This window comes from Mixophyes fleayi, chromosome 2, assembly GCF_038048845.1.
Source record: "Mixophyes fleayi isolate aMixFle1 chromosome 2, aMixFle1.hap1, whole genome shotgun sequence".
Taxonomy (NCBI): Eukaryota; Metazoa; Chordata; class Amphibia; order Anura; family Limnodynastidae; genus Mixophyes; species Mixophyes fleayi.
Window position 1 is genome coordinate 14,952,334 of NC_134403.1, and position 14,470 is coordinate 14,966,803.

Sequence of the window (14,470 nt, forward strand, 5' to 3'; positions counted from 1 at the left end):
TACATTTATTGTCCATTTGTACATCTCCGTGCATGCGTTATACTGTATGGCGGGCACTTCTGTTCTTTGTTCTTGTCCTGCTGGGTCATTGTTCAGTGGGTTTAATTTTGCACAGTTTTCTGGGTCACCGTCTACACGTCATAACGTTTATTTTCTAGTGTTCTGAAGTCGGTGAATTGTTACCCACTGGGTGTCGCAGCGCACAAGGTGGCTAAGGACTCTTTGTCGCAGGGTTGTAGATTGCGCACCAAGTGCATGGCCTGTTGATTGCGCTCTTATTCGTCTCTCTCTCTCATTCTAGGTGATGCGGGATTACAACCTCCAGTTGTTCGTTCAGGAGAACCCAGTATTTCACAAGGCTCAGTCCTTTCAGTTTCAGCCCAGCGACAGCGACACGGTAAGGACTGCGGTCATAGCGTGTAGTCTGGTACAGGTGCTTCACGCTCCTCGATTCGCATTCATTTTGTCATAATATTTAGCATTACTACATTAAGGGATGGTCGAGGTATAGTAAAGCAAAATAGCCATGTTGCTTTACCGTCAAATTTTATTACTGGTATATAACCCTAGCCCACCACAAACACTTTGGGGTTAAATGTCCAATAAATACAAATTTAAGTCTGTATGAAAAAGTGTTTTTGTTTTTATATTTTAACCTCCTAATAGCCTGTGAGATCTCCACACTTGACGTATGTATATGTGATGTACATGCTTAGAAATTTATTTATTTTTTTAGCCAATTAAAACAGTTTCTCCCTACAGTGCCGTTTTACAAGTCTGGTTTGCGTAGAAAAGTGCTACCGCAACGTAATAGAGGACCCGTCACTTACACACACACACACACACACACACACACACACACTGCAGGCAGCCATCTTGTGGGATGAACCAATATCCCTGAGAACGCAAGTGGCCTAAGTGATGTCAGTACCTCCTAGTGAGTTGGCGGGCCGGATATTGGTGCAGTCCACAAACTGGCCGCCTTCACTGTGGCTCGGTGAGGAGATCAGTATAATTGGGTTTTCCTGGATTTAAAAATGGAAAGCCATCGTAATTATCGTATTCCTGTGACTCATCATGTTGGTTGTGAATTTAGCAGTAAGTCTTTAATTTAGGCTTGGTCCTTCAAGTCTCCAATGTTCCCTGGTTTTCTGCATATAATGCAACTTAATGGAGCCGGTATGGCCATAAATGTTACCGTTCCTCAGCTTGGTGGCTGTAACGGCCTCGGTGAACTTGCTCACATATGGTGGTCCGGTTTTCTTTCTCCAAACTGAAGGACCACTATCGATCTGAAACTTCTGAGAAAGCTTCCACGGATCTTCTCTAGGTTCTATAGATGTTGGGTTGATTTTAATGTGGTTGATAGCATGGACTAACCCACCAGAGGTATCTGAGATACTTTGTGTCTTCTAACCTTGTGCTGTCTGTCTGTTTCTGTCCTTCTCCCGGCCTCGCCCAGAGCTTTAGCTCTGTCCCTCTGGTGGATGTTGAACCTTCTCCTGTCAGTGCTATGAGAATTACTTTAGCAAAGGTATACCCCATTCACTCCGTGTCCCGCTTCTCCATTGTGTGCATGCCCGTGCTCCTGTATTCCTCAACGCTATGCTCCATTACCCTTTTCTCTGTCATGTAAACCTCGATTGTTTGTGTTGTATAATTTTTAACTCTGTTGCTGGGTATTACAACCGACTGGATAAGCTCCTAATACTTGATAAGACTTCAGCCTGAAATCATCTGTTGAAACCTGTTGCTTCAGTTTGACAGGTAACCTGTGAATAACTGATCGGCCTTAGTAACATCTGTAACCATGGAAACAAACTGTGGACTGCACTGATTATTTCCTTGGTTACAAATGTTGCCGCGGCGGTTTCAGATATTCACAAGCTGTCAAATGGCAGCAAGGGGGTTGTTCTAGGGTTTAAACAGGAGATTTTAGGCAAAAGGTCATATTTTAAGTATCGGAAGTTATTCCACGAAGTTGTTAGTATACAACATAATTTACATGTGCCAGTTTGCTTTATGGTAACTAGGGTCCTGTAGACATACTAAACAGTCCATTATAACACAGGAGCGTTCCATTGGCTTACTTGCTCATTAAAGCTTACTATCTATAGGGAAGATGCTCGCAGATAATCTGCTATCAAGTTTCATAATAACACATTGGCCATAAATTGACCTTGAAGAGTCTTTTGTGTTCTAAAACTTATTTTACCTAAAAAAGAAAAAATGTTGTATTTCAACCCGCTTAAAGACTGTATAGTGTGCAGAAATTTTAAACGTTTGTTTTCTTTCCTAGCCTTAAATCTATAAGTCTAGAACAAGATCGTCATGTGAATTACAGGATCCCAGTATCTGACCGAAGATACTTGTTGGGTATCAAAAAATGTCCTGTAAGACCAAACTCAGCCCCATTCTGTGTACTTCCAACATGAATACTTAATGTTAAACATGGCGTGGCTTAACGGTACTTCATACAGTGTCTCACATGCCAACTCTTCAGAGCCGTGTTCTATGTGTGTATGGAGGACGTGTGTGCGGGTGAATTATATGAATGTGCTGCGCGATCAGACGTGTTCTCTCCTAGAAGGCTGTGAGAGCTACTTGCTGCTTCATTGTCATATAATTTTATAGAAGGAGACGTATCCACGTATAACCTTCTAAATAATGTGATAAAATAGTTTAAATTTAGCAGCCAAGTCTGTTGTTTGTGGCAGATTTGCTGTGAAGTCTCACAAGTAATTTCTCTGCTTCGGAAGTGTCAGCCGCTGTCGCAGTGCTGAGGTAATTAACATTTCTCTCTCCCTTGGGGTAATGTACTGATTCATGTCTGTTCTGTAAATGTGCATCAGATGTTCCTTTAATAGCGTTTTCTGAGGACATTTAATAGCGAGCTGTATCTTACTGTGCTCAGACAATGTCCTTCTGCACAGCGAGGGAGGGGGGGGGGGGTGTCCTATTCCTGAAAAGCGGCGTAACGAATACTGTGTTTAACCCATGGATGTCTGGCTTGCAGGGGCGATGGTGTACCTGCTGAATGCACACGGTAGAGGCAGACATTTTATGGAATGAGCCAATGATTTACGAGAAGGCGCTCTGGCTTGGACCCTGTGCCGTCAGACGTGCCTGGCTTCCAGTCACACTGCACCATATGGCTGCCTCCACTGTGTGTAAATGAACCATAGACTTTAAGACCTTGTTCTTCGGTGTAACAATACTGCGTGATATAGATTGTACCATTTGAGAGTCTTTAACCATCAAAAATTATGTTTAAAAGACACGGTGAACGGTAGGACAACAGCACATACGTACAGAGCGAACGACGAGAGGGACCTGGAAACAAGGCCGGGGCGCTGTGTGAGAGAGCTGCACCCTAGCAGACATGTTCTTTGTATGTATTTAATCTCAATCGTGAGATTTATAAAAACGTCACACGTCTGAGTTTTGTGATGTAGATTTTAGGATTAAGATTTATCGCTCCCAGGTGGCCGAGATCTTATAATGTGGAACATTCGTTTTATTAATATTCTAACAAAGTTGACATTAATAGTTATTAGGTACAGACTAACCTAATCCAATATATTTTAAACATAGTGCAATGAGGTTTGATAATAATTATATTGTGTGTGTATATTCTATATAGTGTGTGTGTGCGTGTATATTATATATATATAGTGTGTGTGTGTGTGTATATTCTATATAGTGTGTGTGTGCGTGTATATTATATATATAGTGTGTGTGTATATTATATAGTGTGTGTGTTGATGTATATTATATAGTGTGTGTGTGTATTATATATATATATATATATATATATATATGTGTGTGTGTGTGTATTCTATATAGTGTGTGTGTGTATTCTATATAGTGTGTGTGTGTGTATTCTATAGTGTGTGTGTGTGTGTATTCTATAGTGTGTGTGTGTATTCTATATAGTGTGTGTGTGTGTGTGTGTGTATTCTATATAGTGTGTGTGTGTGTGTGTATTCTATATAGTGTGTGTGTGTGTATTCTATATAGTGTGTGTGTGTGTGTATTCTATATAGTGTGTGTGTGTGTGTGTGTGTGTATTCTATATAGTGTGTGTGTGTGTATTCTATATAGTGTGTGTGTGTGTGTGTATTCTATATAGTGTGTGTGTGTATTCTATATAGTGTGTGTGTGTATTCTATATAGTGTGTGTGTGTATTCTATATTGTGTGTGTGTGTGTGTGTGTGTATTCTATATAGTGTGTGTGTGTGTGTATTCTATATAGTGTGTGTGTGTGTGTGTGTATTCTATATAGTGTGTGTGTATTCTATATAGTGTGTGTGTGTGTGTATTCTATATAGTGTGTGTGTGTGTGTATTCTATATAGTGTGTGTGTGTGTATTCTATATAGTGTGTGCGTTTGCATACTCTATATAGTGTGTGTGTGTGTGTTTGCATACTCTATATAGTGTGTGTGTGTGTTTGCATACTCTATATAGTGTGTGTGTGTGTGTGTGTTTGCATACTCTATATAGTGTGTGTGGTTGCATACTCTATATAGTGTGTGTGTGTGTATTCTATATAGTGTGTGTGTGTGTATTCTATATAGTGTGTGTGTGTGTGTATTCTATATAGTGTGTGTGTGTGTGTGTATTCTATATAGTGTGTGTGTGTGTGTATTCTATATAGTGTGTGTGTGTGTGTGTGTATTCTATATAGTGTGTGTGTGTGTGTGTATTCTATATAGTGTGTGTGTGTGTATTCTATATAGTGTGTGTGTGTATTCTATATAGTGTGTGTGTGTGTATTCTATATAGTGTGTGTGTGTGTATTCTATATAGTGTGTGTGTGTGTATTCTATATAGTGTGTGTGTGTGTATTCTATATAGTGTGTGTGTGTGTATTCTATATAGTGTGTGTGTGTGTGTGTATTCTATATAGTGTGTGTGTGTGTGTGTATTCTATATAGTGTGTGTGTGTGTATTCTATATAGTGTGTGTGTGTGTGTATTCTATATAGTGTGTGTGTGTGTGTGTATTCTATATAGTGTGTGTGTGTGTGTATTCTATATAGTGTGTGTGTGTATTCTATATAGTGTGTGTGTGTGTATTCTATATAGTGTGTGTGTGTGTATTCTATATAGTGTGTGTGTGTGTATTCTATATAGTGTGTGTGTGTGTGTGTGTATTCTATATAGTGTGTGTGTATTCTATATAGTGTGTGTGTGTGTGTATTCTATATAGTGTGTGTGTGTGTGTATTCTATATAGTGTGTGTGTGTGTATTCTATATAGTGTGTGTGTGTGTATTCTATATAGTGTGTGTGTGCGGTTGCATACTCTATATAGTGTGTGTGTGTGTATTGTATATAGTGTGTGTGTGTGTATTGTATATAGTGTGTGTGTGTGTATTGTATATAGTGTGTGTGTGTGTATTCTATATAGTGTGTGTGTGTGTATTCTATATAGTGTGTGTGTGTATTCTATATAGTGTGTGTGTGTGTGTATTCTATATAGTGTGTGTGTGTGTGTATTCTATATAGTGTGTGTGTGTGTATTCTATATAGTGTGTGTGTGTGTGTATTCTATATAGTGTGTGTGTGTGTGTATTCTATATAGTGTGTGTGTGTGTGTATTCTATATAGTGTGTGTGTGTGTGTGTGTATTCTATATAGTGTGTGTGTGTATTCTATATAGTGTGTGTGTGTATTCTATATAGTGTGTGTGTGTGTGTTTGCATACTCTATATAGTGTGTGTGTGTTTGCATACTCTATATAGTGTGTGTGTGTTTGCATACTCTATATAGTGTGTGTGTGTTTGCATACTCTATATAGTGTGTGTGTGTTTGCATACTCTATATAGTGTGTGTGTGTTTGCATACTCTATATAGTGTGTGTGTGTTTGCATACTCTATATAGTGTGTGTGTTTGCATACTCTATATAGTGTGTGTGTGTGTATTCTATATAGTGTGTGTGTGTTTGCATACTCTATATAGTGTGTGTGTGTTTGCATACTCTATATAGTGTGTGTGTGTGTGTGTATTCTATATAGTGTGTGTGTGTGTGTGTATTCTATATAGTGTGTGTGTGTGTGTGTATTCTATATAGTGTGTGTGTGTGTGTATTCTATATAGTGTGTGTGTGTGTGTATTCTATATAGTGTGTGTGTGTGTGTATTCTATATAGTGTGTGTGTGTATTCTATATAGTGTGTGTGTGTGTGTATTCTATATAGTGTGTGTGTATTCTATATAGTGTGTGTGTATTCTATATAGTGTGTGTGTGTGTATTCTATATAGTGTGTGTGTGTGTGTGTATTCTATATAGTGTGTGTGTGTGTGTGTGTGTATTCTATATAGTGTGTGTATTCTATATAGTGTGTGTATTCTATATAGTGTGTGTGTGTGTGTGTATTCTATATAGTGTGTGTGTGTGTGTATTCTATATAGTGTGTGTGTGTGTGTATTCTATATAGTGTGTGTGTGTGTGTGTGTATTCTATATAGTGTGTGTGTGTGTGTGTGTATTCTATATAGTGTGTGTGTGTGTGTGTGTGTGTATTCTATATAGTGTGTGTGTGTGTATTCTATATAGTGTGTGTGTGTATTCTATATAGTGTGTGTGTGTGTGTGTGTATTCTATATAGTGTGTGTGCGTGTGCGGTTGCATACTCTATATAGTGTGTGTGTGTGTTTGCATACTCTATATAGTGTGTGTGTGTGTGTGTTTGCATACTCTATATAGTGTGTGTGTGTGTGTTTGCATACTCTATATAGTGTGTGTGTGTGTGTGTGTGTTTGCATACTCTATATAGTGTGTGTGTGTGTTTGCATACTCTATATAGTGTGTGTGTGTGTTTGCATACTCTATATAGTGTGTGTGTGTGTGTGTGTTTGCATACTCTATATAGTGTGTGTGTGTTTGCATACTCTATATAGTGTGTGTGTGTGTGCGGTTGCATACTCTATATAGTGTGCGCGTAATATATATATATAGAGATAGATAGAGATAGATAGAGTTAGTGTGTGTTTGCATATTATATATTATTGATAGTGACACTTTGCACATCGCTGTGCAGGTCAGCACCGTTGTGCAGTGTTATTGCTGTCACACATCCGAGAGGATTTCCAGGGTCCCCGTCAGCTATTTCTCCCCTGGCTCACGAGATGCGTCTTCCTCTCTGCAGATACCGGCATTGTCCCAGAACGCTGATGCAGCCAGTTCTGCTCCAAGAGGAAGACTATCCGTTGTCTTCCTGTTTATTCACATGCTGGGACTTTCTGTACCCGGCCGCTGATAGAGCTCTGCCGAGTACAGCGAGAGGGCAATAACTTAGGGTGAAAGGGCAGCTCGTGCTCTATGGATAACAACCTCATCACTAATAGGATTTGCAGCTGTTATATTCCAGGACTATGGACTTCTAGCTATTTTGTATCTTAACAATCATAACCTGCTATAACATTAAGTCTTATACGAATAGCTGGCTGAGCATCCTGTGACTTGTAGTTCTACCACGGCTGATGTAGAGGCAGCTCTGCAGGCACAGTCTGATTCTAGCACCACAGTCACTGCCGAGCGCACGATCAATCATCCATTTAATTAAATGTCCGACTTGGACAAAATGCCAGGTGTGCCACGTTTATTTTACATAATTCATTGTGCCCTAAAAATATCATCTTCTGTAACCCTGTCCTAGAAATACCTGGAGCAAACTCGCATACATATAAATTCTCTTTATTGTGACTCTCTGCTGCCCCTGATCTTGCTGATCCCTAGTTTGTTCCATGTTTCAGTACCTTTTGTATAACAATATATTACAGTCCACGGTCTAAGGTTTGTGTTTTAAGATTGGCACATTCTCAGCCAGTGAGGGTCCAGATTGGGGGGGACAGGGGGGTTGCTAATCTGTTAAAGGTCCATGGCCTTCATGTTATATCGGTGTAAGAAATGTTCTATAGCTGCCAGCCCCTATGGTGGTTATAAAGACAAGTCCTTTATAATAAGACAAGTCGTCTCGCTGCAGCCTGGAAGCTGCTCTCCGCAGCTAACTATGTGCCACCATTAGTCACTGCTTTACACAGGTTATTAAACTGTTCCACTTTCCTCCGTTATTTCTCAAGGCCCTTTATAGGCAGTGAGAAAAGAAAATCATTAAATCCGCGTCCTCTGGCAAGAAACGGAGCCGATTGTTTGCCAAGACTTTAAGGAATGTGGCGATAAACGTCACTCAGTAATCCGGCGGTGATGGAGGGCTGTTTTATTCTCTCCAGGGATTTTGCTTTCTTTGACCCTGCGCCAGTCTTCTACAGTTTACCTCTATATTTGGGGGGTAGGGGGAGGACTCTCCCCCCACTCACAGGTACATAAATGATTCAGGATCGGCTGAAGCTAAGCTCTCCTATATTACTATCACGGCGACTACACTATAGGACGCTGTACTGATCTGTGGAAGTGACAGGGCGATGAGGGAATAAACATCACCAGCAGTTTGCTGGCTTGAGGCAATATACGTTACTGAGGCATGAGGCACTTGGTGCCTCACTGACGTTCCTTGTGAATTTTTAGACTGATCCTTGGCTCAGCCCACAATATAGCTGCTTCCGCTCTGACTTTAGGCAACAGGTTGATTGTGTAAGACTTGTCATTCCAAAGGATGTGACCATCATTAACCTGTAGGACCTACGGGTCGGGCAGAATTAAACTACGCAACGTAGACAAAGAGCGACTGAACTCCAATTACTTTGAATGTATAGTAATACAATATACGTACTTCCTGTTCATTGTGCCCGAAATATGTAATCTTGCCGAGTGATCTGTTGAAAAGTATTTTTCCATGTTGGATAGAGGGAGTGGATCTTAAAATTCACCTAAGATTATCTTGTGCGTGGGTCAGTGAACAATCAATCTGTCGTGTGAAAAGCAGCTTGGGTCAGATTAGATCACTGATTGGCCAATGACCTGTTGCTGTACAACCAAACTAGGATGTATTAATCCCCTACCACCAGATTTACACCTCTGTGTCCACGGATCTGGCCAATCAATGAACGGACAAAATCACAACACTGCACAATTGCAGTGTAATATATTTCCTTGACACAAGCTGCCGGGATTATGCTCTTTGAGAGAGAAGTGTATTACGTTGTATCTTATTATGATTAGACAAATGACCCCCTATGGCACAGGTTTTTTTGTTGTGGGTCACTCTGAACCTAAGGGGTATGGTAATCTCACATAGCCGGGTTGTGGAAGGGGAAGAGATAATGTGAAATGTAAGATAGATATATATATATATATTGCTGTAACAGAAGAACAAGCAGGGCGCCTGAGTGTATTATCAATTGTATAGTGTGGAATAGAGCAATAACTTGCATACCATGAAGTTGTAGATGATAAACTTTACAGAAGATAATGGAGTAATCTGTGCTTTGCCTTTAGTCCTCCAGATCTCCACCGATCCATACAAAATACAGGAAAACAGCAAACATAGTGTAATACTGCAAAAATCACAGCAATATCACCAGGTTCCCCACAATACTATAGGGTATATGGGATAACTATCCCATATATATATATAATATTTGTATATGTAATACTACAAAGCCTGCATCTGTACTACAATTCACTATAAATTTATTTATTTTACAGCCTTTATCTTCTGCTTAATTTTTATTTCCGACCATCCCTTTTTTGGGGGGCGGGGGTAGTAATTGTTCATTTTTAATGTGGAATGCCCTCCCTCTCAGGTCAATAACCGCCCATTACTACCCCCACACCCAAAAAGTTGACTGAAGGGTTAAAGATCTGTTCCGATCCGCGTATGTAGGAGAATTCACTGATGATGGTCGTGTGATGCGTCACAGCCGGTGTTGGCGACATCGTCCATCCAACAGTGCATCTTTCTGCATGCCCCGACTCAGATTTACTAAATCTAAAATTGTAGGTCCACGTTTCGGCAGCTAGGGTGCCTCGGTAGTAAGATCTCTTGGTAATAGGGTAGAGGTACATCTCATATCAAAAGTATATCCACATAGTCCCGCATCGATGCAGTGTGTAATGCCCCTCCCTGCTCTGTGTTCTCCCCATCGCAGTAACTCGCAGCTCGTTCTCTTGCTGGTTAATGTGACCTGGTGACTTCTGTTGGAAGTCGTTGGGCGCTCGTGTTAAATAGACAACCTGTGTGTTTTGTCCTGCAGAGCCGACAGCTGGAATCTGAGACTGGCACCACGGAAGAACACAGCCTGAACAAGGAGGCGCGGAAGTGGGCCACGCGGGTGGCACGAGAGCATAAGAACATCATCCACAGCCAGCGTGTAGGTATAGCCGCGGAAATGGCGTCCGGCCGCCACAATGTCCTCCTGTAAATCCTACGGTGTTTGTATTGTATTACTGGAGATTAAGTGTGGGAAAAAAAAACGTGCACAAGACGAACACTAGTTACACAACGGAAAATTAATCCAACCCTTCCACGATACTGTAGTAACGCTCTGTAGAGGCCACTCCAGGGGGTGCTGGATCGTGTGGTTCGTTCAGTCGTGGTCCATCTGCACAGTTTTGTTATATTCACGCCTACGTGCTGCTGACATTCTCAGCAGACGTGGGCTGTTCTAGAGTTTCAGTGGTTTAACTTGTAAAAAATCATGCAGGGAAGGTTCCAAGACCCAAAACACTAGAGAATCTGCTAGGAAAGTGGGTACCCAGAATCCTCTGGTTTCCTTGCAGATGAAATTAGCATATTTTGTATTTACAGGGATTGACACAAGAGAGCGACTGTTCATTGTAAGCATCTCGCAGAGGAGCGATTCATTTTAACGCTGCCATGACTTATAAAAGTGCAGTTTGCAAGTCTGGTTGTTTTTTTTTTTGTTTTGTTTTCCATTTGAATAATTGAATCTTTAATTCATCCTTCGGGACTGAAAGGACATGGAGTCTGGTGTATCAGTCAAACCAGTGGTTTATACCTCCATTGCCTCCCATGGGCTTTTAGGGGATATACTAAGAATGTCTTTTAGATGCTGCACCCTTTAAAGCCAATTTGTCACCTAGTTTGTGACAAGTACTCAGTCTTAAACACTGCAGCATTATGCTGGGCTTGCTGGCTGTAATGAAGCTCTACCCTGTACACACGTGACGATATTCTAGCCTTTTCCCCGTCTAAACATTTGAATCCATAACTTTTTTCAGTATAATTTGCTGGGGGCTCCAGTGTTATCCCTGTCGAATTCAGCCTGAATACTCCATACTATAAGCAATTGCCTCTTTACTATACTATATTGTGGCAATACAAAGACTGAACAGACCCAGATAAGAACCCTTTGCAGAAGATGTGAAAGTGATTGACGGCTATATTTTTAAAGAGCTTCTGCAGCAGCTGATTACATTCTTTTGCATATGCTCTAGCCGTAGGTAGAAATGATATGTTCTAGGACTTGGGTCATAAGTCTGCTTTCCATATACAGGTACACAGGGTGTTTTTTAGATTGTAAAATTATAAAATGCAGGATTATTGTGAGGCCTGCAATCGGCAAATTGTATACGATGCAGTGGGAAGATCTGTGTGGGGCTGGGCAGGTCCATGCTGTAAAAACAGGACTGGTGTTATAGTCATGGTCCATTCTCCTACTAGCTGATGTCTAAGACATTATTGTACGGTGGTATTGTACGATCTATCCACTGGGCGGCTGGCTGTGTGCGAATCCCCACGCCCTGGGCATGTCGTCTGTTAAACACAAGTTCGTATGTCCAATCTGCTGTAGGTAACTGAAATACCCCTCTGTTAATCTCTGTACCTTCCTCTGTGCAGGCGCTGGATGAGTTGGAATGCCAAAGCACGCCGGCTTCAGAACAAGGCCGGACGGACCTGGAACAGAGGATTGAAGAAGCGAAAGAGAGCATTCGCAAAGCGGAGGTAGCCCGTAATATCTATATATACTAACCTATAACACTGTTTGCGGGTTTGTGTGTGGCTCGCTCTATTCCTTGTACAGATCTGCCAGTAATGTGCACAGTTGTCACAGCCACGCTATGTAATTGTAGTAACTATTTTTTTTTTTTTTAACTGGTGCAGAATTTGGGGAAATTAAATGTGAGATCCTGGTAATTTTCAGTCCCCACAAGGTTAACTCTTAATAAGAGTCGACTACAAAGCGGCTGTCTCCTTTCTGAGGCCACACTGGTAAATTTAAATAAACCTATAGAGCTGGATACATCAGCAGGGACAAATGGTGCACGTGCAGTAACCCACTACAACCACTAGTTGGCGTCATATCCAGGTATTGGCGCTGCATTGGGTCCGTGGGTGCCCCTTGCCACTCCGATGATAGGGGCATCGCCGTCACTGCACGACAGGAAACCAGGTGTAATGAGAGCCAGTGTACATTACCTCTGCTATCCCGCACATCGAGCTGTTTTCAGTGCACTATAGGAGAGGTTTCTGTAGAATACTATAACTCAGAGCTTTAAGTAGTAATTATATTATTTTCTATGCAGCCCACTCTGGAGCCATAAACGTGTTATTAGAATCATTGCTTTTCTATTACAATAAAGCTTTCTTTCTGTAATGTGTGGTCTGGCTGTGCACGTTTCCTTGTATTTACCCTCTTCTCCGCTCTGCCTAAACACACAAGCGAGCCTTGCCAGCGCGTTTCCAGCTTACATGTATACTTATACATGTATACTTATACATGTATACTTGGCTTTAATTAGGCTTTAATTGGTACTGTTACAAATAGAAGTAATTATAACCTGGTGTTGCAGACGTATTCATTTTGCAGCGAGCTGTAGCAGTTACTGTAGATGGTTATATGCAGCGGGCGGCTCGGCTGACGGACCGGGAGCTCCAGTAACAAATCGGAACGTTGAGGGTTGCAGTAAATGACGGAACACTGAGTGTAGCAGCCCGTTCATCTGACAGTATACAGTGATTGGAGGGTGAGGTTTGCAGTGTATTAATACACTCAGGCTGAGGGGCTTGCTGAGCGCGTCCTAATGAAAATGTCCATTAAGAGACTTAAGCGTCCGTTTTGCAGATATAACCCTTGTCCTATCTGTGACTCTTTGCTATCTAATATCTCTAGTACAATGCATGCACACAAGCTGTCATCCTTGCAACATAGAATCCCAGCTATTGAACTATGAACTGCAATGCAGCTGTCTCTCCCTAGAATTAGTCTCCGGAGATTAATGCAGTGTTTTTAATTAATTTACATTAACATTTTTTGCATACTCATGGGAAACACTTCTGCGCTGTGTTCAGTCCTCTAGGAGGAATCATTTGATAGATCAGATATTTATGTTGGAAGCAGTCACGCAATGTGTGTCTCTTTCCATTGTGCCCAGACTCTGGGGAGCTTGGGAAAAAAAGCAAACAGTATTGTGGGCAAAGCATTCTGGGAGTTGTAGTTTAAAAAATATTTTTAAAATGTGTTCACAACCGTCTTGCGAAAGATATTCTCTCCATTCTTTATAATCTCCTTATCACCACTAAACCGGCTGCTGCCCCTGTACATGAATTCACTTGTGAAGCTGATTTGGGGAGACCACCCGAGGATACCTGGACCACAATGAGCGAGGGATTCTCTAAGACTTCAGTCTCTTCCCTGGTTAAAGAGGAGAAATATACTTTAGGTGGTATCTGGTTCCAGCATGGTTGAAATGGACCTACAGTACGACCTCTGAGCAATGTTGGAGAGGTGGTGGCAAGGTGGGGTCCTTCCTCCTTATTTGGTGGTCCTGCCCAAAGATTGCTCAGTTTTGGGATGATGTGACCACCCTCATTAGTGACATCACCAAAATTCAGATTTCTAAGTGTCCCTGGTCTCTTCTCCTCAGCTCCCCGCTGGAGGGGCTTGATAAAAACTTTGATAAACTCTCTGTGCAGATCCTTAATGCAGTCAGATGTCTTGTTCCTCAACAAGAGACAGTATCTCCTTAATAATAAAATTTGGTATCCATGGAAACAATCTCTGCATATTTAAAGACCTACAAATTTTCCCAAATCTGGTGTCACTGGTTTATCTATAACATTCTCTCTGCCCCCAGTGATCCTTCACAAGACATTTCGGACATTTTTCCTTTAATCCTAGCCTTTAGTTTGGGTTCATTGTTGTATAGCATCATTTTTGATTTGCTGGGGGTACCGCCTCTGGTCTCCGTCTTCTCCAGTCCCCCCATCCTCCTCCCAGTTCCCTCCCTCCCCTTGCCAAAATTACGTTGTTGCGAGTTTCACTCCTATTTAAAATTTGGGTGCTTCGCTTTCACTATGGCCAGTTGTCTGTAAGCACCGCTGTTTCCTTGCACTGTATATTTGGCCTGTGACTTCTCTTTAATCACCATATAAAATAGTATCTTATTTTTGTGTCTTATTTTTATATATTGTTCTTGAAAATAAAAGGTTTCATGAAGCTGGGGTGGTGTAGATTTTCCTTTACAGATGTCTTACACACTTTTTTGTACAGTTTCAGTTTTATATTTGTTTTCATTGATAAAGTGTACAGAAATTGTTGA

The 14,470-nt window shown here is 41.1% G+C and overlaps 1 protein-coding gene across 4 annotated transcripts in view; it reads left to right on the top strand.

The window, feature by feature from the left end:
• FCHSD2 (FCH and double SH3 domains 2) overlaps positions 1-14,470 on the top strand; it is a 95,055-nt gene that overhangs the window by 68,857 nt on the left and 11,728 nt on the right. For 2 of the 4 annotated variants that reach the window (XM_075198538.1, XM_075198536.1), the window contains exons 11-14: positions 302-397; positions 1,463-1,534; positions 10,162-10,278; positions 11,769-11,873. In XM_075198538.1, coding sequence (XP_075054639.1) covers positions 302-397; positions 1,463-1,534; positions 10,162-10,278; positions 11,769-11,873 — 390 coding nt within the window. The remainder of the gene's footprint in view (positions 1-301; positions 398-1,462; positions 1,535-10,161; positions 10,279-11,768; positions 11,874-14,470) is intronic. The other 2 variants (XM_075198537.1, XM_075198539.1) reach the window with 1 other exon arrangement.